Source organism: Rhineura floridana, chromosome 3 (assembly GCF_030035675.1).
Source record: "Rhineura floridana isolate rRhiFlo1 chromosome 3, rRhiFlo1.hap2, whole genome shotgun sequence".
NCBI classification, from domain to species: Eukaryota; Metazoa; Chordata; class Lepidosauria; order Squamata; family Rhineuridae; genus Rhineura; species Rhineura floridana.
Window position 1 is genome coordinate 219784202 of NC_084482.1, and position 6000 is coordinate 219790201.

General features: G+C 42.6%; 1 protein-coding gene across 1 annotated transcript in view; it reads right to left on the bottom strand.

Moving 5' to 3' along the window:
* LOC133379005 (vomeronasal type-2 receptor 26-like) overlaps positions 1-3572 on the bottom strand; it is a 34318-nt gene extending 30746 nt beyond the window's left edge. Inside the window, exon 1 of the mRNA XM_061613616.1 lies at positions 3562-3572. Coding sequence (XP_061469600.1) covers positions 3562-3572 — 11 coding nt within the window. The remainder of the gene's footprint in view (positions 1-3561) is intronic.
* Positions 3573-6000: the final 2428 nt, after the last annotated feature.

Below are 6000 nucleotides of genomic sequence, written 5' to 3' on the forward strand. Positions count from 1 at the left end.
ACTCCCTTCGTTCCATTTATTGTTGATCAACATTTACCTTTCTCCTTTGCAGCGGAAACTCCTAATAAAGGGTATTTGGAGGAAATTGGAGGAATTTATTGCTAACTTGATGAGTGAATACCCTGAGGCTTATGTTACCCTGGCTGGGGACTTTAATGCAAGGATAGGCCCCAACAATGCAGCTCTATATTCCCATTTCCATCTGGTCCCACCAGAAGTGGAGATAGCTCAGCTCCTCCCTACCAGGCAATCCAAGGATAGTAGATGCAACTATGCTGGACTTTACTTTATACAGTTGATAAACAGATAAAAACTGGTGATATTGAACGGGAGTGTGGCAGGTGATAGGTGTGGGGAATTTACTTGTATTAAGTCCTCGGAGGCCTCAACGATAGATTATATCAGCATGCTTCTGAAAACCGGTTGCCGGAAGCCTCAGGAGGGGAGAGTATTCTTGCACTCAGGTCCTGCTTGCGGGCTTCCCCCAGGCACCTGGTTGGCCACTGTGAGAACAGGATGCTGGACTAGATGGGCCACTGGCCTGATCCAGCAGGCTCTTCTTATGTTCTTATGTTCTTATATTGTTGTCTCACTCAGCTTTTTAGTATGTGTGCTCAACTGTTGTGTGGGGACAAGTGGGATAGTGACCATCTACCCTGATTCTTTCTCTTGATTTGGGGAACCAGCTGCTTGGGGTGCCCTCCGAGCCTATGCTAAATTTAGCTGCTGAACAAAGAGCCCTGCGTATCAAATAGACCCCCAAGTTAGCAAATAATTTATCAAATTTTTTGCATTCGGCTGGTCCTTTCAGTCTGTGCGAGTCCCTATTATCCACCAAGGGCCCTGAGACAGTTGTAGATCTCTTCCAGGAGATGATCAGTTCTTTTGACACACAATTGACTGTCAAAAATCTAAAAAAGCCATATGCTTCTTTACTTGGCTCCAAATCCTGGTTTGACCAGGAATACATGGACTTAAAGAATTCCCTTGTAGACAAATATAAATTATACAGAAGTCTTGAGTTAACTTCCATGCCCGCAGAATACCTGGAGCTAAAGAAAAGTTATAGATCTTTAATTAAGCAAAAAAAGAAGCAGGCCCAACGAGAGGAGTGGCAAAACCTAATACCGCTAGAGCAAAGGACATGGCCACATTCTGGAGACTGGTCTCCAGGGGATGGCAGTCTAATTTTGTTAGTATGGATTTCTACATCCCACCCAGTGCTTGGGAATCTCATTTCAGATCCATCTTTACGAAAGGGCAACATACTTCATTTTTAGGTTGGGAGGATATCAACACTCTCCCTACTTGGCCCCAGTGTCTATCTCTGAAACTACCACTCTTCTTAACAACCTTAAATTGGGCAAGGCCCCCGGGGGTGATGATATCCCCCCGGAACTTCTTAAGGATAACATAGAGTGGTGGGCGCCAATCTTGGCAGCCTTATTCACATCTATTGACCAAGCAGGTTACATCCTGGAGGACTGGAGATTAGCCATTATAATCCCTATTTTTAAAAAAAAGAATAGAGCCAATCCGGCAAATTACTGACCTATCAGCCTGCTGAGTATCATCAGAAAGTTCTACGCAACCCACCTTCTAGGGAAACTAACGGATTGGATGGAGGCTGAAAATATCTTAGCTGACAAACAAGCCAGATTCAGAGTAGGATGATCCACAGTAGACCAGTGTTTGGTGCTCCAACATTTGGTGGATAAGTACACCTCAAAGCCCGGGGGGATCTCTCCATGCAGCATTTATAGACTTCAAGGCAGCTTTTGGTCCAATATTGATACACGATTATTAACTCTCATCCGGAGTCTTTATGAAAACACCCATCTAAAGGTGAAATGTAACCGCGCTGGACATCTGACTGCCCCGATTCCAACTACTAATGGAGTCAAACAGGGTTGTGTACTCGCCCCTACCCTTTTTAACTTTTACATCAATTCTCTAATTACTAGTATAGCGGCAGTAAACTCTCACCCTCCCAAATTGGCTGGTAGATCTATATCTGCTTTGCTTTATGCCGACAATGCAGTTCTCCCGTCCCTAATGATCGTGGGACTCCGGCGTCTCTTGAGAGTGCTAACTGCTTGCTGCAAGGAAGAGAGGCTTGAAATTAATTATGATAAATCTAAGATCCTGGTCTTTACCCAAAAAAGGACCAAACACCACTGGCAGTTAAATGATCATCGGATTGAACAAGTCTCAACCTTTAGATACTTAAGAAGATTATTTCATTCCTCAGGATCGTGGTCTGCGCATATGAACAGTGTGGCTGAGAATGCTAAAGGCAGCTAGTTCATCCCCTTGGGTCTACAGGTGTTCAACGCTAAGGTCGTCTCCCAAATGTTATATGGCTCACAGCCCTGTATACAGAGCGCTTACTCCGCATTTAAGTGTATACAATCTAGATTTTTCAGAAGCATTCTCGGTGTTCCTAACTGTGGCCCAAATGTAGTGTTGCACTTGTTATTATTATTTATTATTATATGTATTTATACCCCGCCATTTTTCCAAAATTGGAACTCATGGCGGCTTCCAGATTTAAAAAAAAAAACATATAATTAAAAACATACAAAGTTTACATTAAAATAAGATTAAACTATTTCCAATATTAAAAACCATACACACATATAGCTAAAAAAGTTCAAACTAGTTTAAAAATGATATAATAGACATTAACAATGCAGCAGCTTTCACGCCCTATCCTTGGCCTTCAATGCCAAAGGCTTGTTGGAATAGGAAGGTCTTTGCTTGTCGGCGGAAGGACTGCAAAGAGGGGGTCATTCTTACCTCCCTAGGAAGGGAATTCCAAAGCCTAGGGGCAGCCACCGAGACAGCCCTCTCACACGTCCCCACTAGTCGTACTTGAGAAAATGTGGGTATTGAGAGAAGGGCCTCTCCTGAGGATCTCAGGGCCTGGGCAGGCTCATACAGGGAGATACGGTCTGATAAATAGCCTGGGCCTAAGCCCCTAAACTTGGGTCACTTTTGGTAGAGACTCGTGCCTGGATTTACAGGTTTAACCTTTGGCTAAAATGGTTATTCCTCCCCTCAGTGCTTGCCCCACTAATTATGGTAGACACTTTTCAATCACGGTGGCAAACCATCGTAACTAATAAATTACACTCTATTGGTCTATCGAGGCAGGTGGGGCTAGGCCTAGGTTACCATAAGGCCAAGGAGTCATCTGCCAATGTATTAGAGACATCAAGCTACAAAATAATTTGAGTTGTGTGGCTGCATACCCTTCTTATCAGTTCAGCGTGATACCCTTTGTGCCTGTGGGCTACCTAACCAACTTGACTATTGCCAAATACAGAAAATCATTCACATTGGCACAACTCAATGTACTTCCCTCAGCACTCTGGGAAGGAAGGTACAAGAAAATCCCCTACGCTGACCGGGTGTGCCCTTGTGAGAGCGGTGCAGTGGAAACCACGGACCACATTTTATTACACTGCCCGTTATATTATGATCTCCATGATCTTTTTATTTCCCCTTGTCTGGCCAAAATGCTGAGAGACCTAGAGGCAACATATGTCTATCGCTTACTCGAGGATCATCGCCCCGGGGCCACAGATTTGGTAGTGAAATTCTGTGCAGCAGCTATCGCTTGCAGGAGGGTCTTAGTTAAAGATTTTAAAACGTCTCTCTAGTTTTTATTGAGAATAGTTTTAACGACAGTTTTGCAAATCGAGCCTCTACTTAGTAAATATTTATTTTATAAGTGAGCTGTTTTGTATTGTTATTGCTGGTATATGACTGAAATAAATTATTCATTCATTCATTCATATCATACAGAAAGTGGGATTGGACCAAGATGAAGGAGGTGTGAATATTGGAGGGAGAAATATCAATAATTTAAGATATGCAGACGATACCATACTACTAGCAGAAACCAGTAATGATTTGAAACGAATGCTGATGAAAGTTAAAGGGGAAAGCACAAAAGCAGGACTAGAGCTGAACGTCAAAAAGACTAAAGTAATGACAACAGAAGAGTTATGCAACTTTAAAGTTGACAACGAGGACATTCTCCGAAGCATTTTAATCTAAATTTGATTTAAATTTAAAATGTTACTGCATTGATTTAGATTGTGTTATTTTATATTATATTGTGTTATTTATTGTATTTTTTATGCTTTGTATTTCTATGTTCACCGCCCAGAGAGCTATTGCTAGTCAGGCGGTATATAAATTTAATAAATAAATTAAATAAATAAATATTGAACTTGTCAAGGATTATCAATACCTTGGCAGTCATTAACCAAAATGGAGACAATAGACAAGAAAAGACATGATGTGAAACATGAAGAGGGGAAAGAGGGATTGTGTGCAAAGGGTGCCTCAGAATCAGGGACTGACAGAGCATCTGGCTAAGGATGTGAACAAGATTCAGAGCTCTGAGGCTGTTGCTGGAGATCAGGAGGCCACTGAGGCTGACAGGCAGGAGTCAACAGAACAACCTCCTGTAGCAACAGAGCCTGTAGACAACCCCAGTGGTCCAAGGGCACAGGAAGCATACCAGTGAGGAAGGCAAATTCGGCCTTCCCTCAGGAATCACTTGGGAATACTTTAATTAATAATCGGTATTACTTATGAAGCTAAATGGCTTTTTTGTATCCATATAATAAGTGCAGGAGCAGAGCCGCAGAAGAAACTGGGAAATAGTAGATTGTGCCAGCTAGCTCCTGCAAAAGGAGAAGTTGTGGTTAGAGAAACAATACAGTGATTGAGGGATATAACTTGTTCAAAAAGAAGAGAAAGAATTGAAAGGCAGATGGAGTCATTCTATAGTTTAAAAATATATATCCCTGCACAGAAATACAGGAAGAGGATGAGGAGGAATGAGGAATGGTTTAATTTGGCTAAGAAGGATTTTCCCATGAGCTGCTGGGTTAGGAAGGAAGCCCATTCTCCCCTCTCCTCCAATGCAAAGCCTGGCATCTACTTGCCTGTAGGAAGCCGTGTGACTTGGGTTAATTCAGTGCATGGTTTGATCCCTGATCAGTCTCATTTGCATTCTTGTGTTGCTTTCTTGAAAAGGCAACCCGGTAGAATAGCTGAGACAGTATTTTATCAGAGATGACAAAGGAAACCAGAAAATAGGGCAGAGGTGTGACCAATGGCCCAATAAAATGGGAGCTGTCATCTGGCAACATCTGAAGGGCTACAGCCTTCCCATCCCTGAAACAGGGGCTACCTCCCTGGTAAATTACACCACTGCAGGAGAAGGGAAACATAATGCCCATCTGGAAATAATCACTTACCGCTCAAACACGATAAAAGGGGGCTCGGAAAAGTTGTATGGAAGTTGCCAACCAAAAATATTTGGAAACATGATCCCGCTGATGAGGAAGTCTCCAGGCCGGTAGAAATTGGGTGGGTTAAGTTTTTCCCTGATCAGATTCAAGGGACATTTTGCCTTCAGGTTCCCACAAATTCTATGGGATATCGGGAGCAGAAGTAACAACAGAAGTATCATGGAAATCATTCTGGCTTTGCCTCTTGAACCTGTCTTGAGAGTCTTCCTCTCTTCTCCAGAGTCAGCTAAGCAGAAGAAGCCAAACACTTGCAAGACACAACCTGAAGTGGCTTTACAAATATGGGTGGCTTCAGAGCCATTAAACTCAAGCAGGTATATCTCCCAGCCCCCTTTCACCTGCTCTGAATCTTGATTCACTCTTTTTCTGACACAGGACAGGAGATAATCTTTGCATCAACTGATTTTTCCCAGGCGTAGTCGAATACATAACCTCATTCTAACTTTGATTCTGATATTTGTGCACTCTCCAGAAATATCTCTTGAGCTTTGGAAAGAATAAAGATAAATCACCATGATTTTGATCATTACATAGAGAAGAAAGTTTCTCTCTCCAACATCCTGGGCTCTCTGAGTGACTCAAGGGGCAGGTGCAGAGCTGGAGATAAACATGTTTGCGAGGAATTGCAGATGTGGCTCCAAAGTTTGACATGAGACAAAGTGTGTGT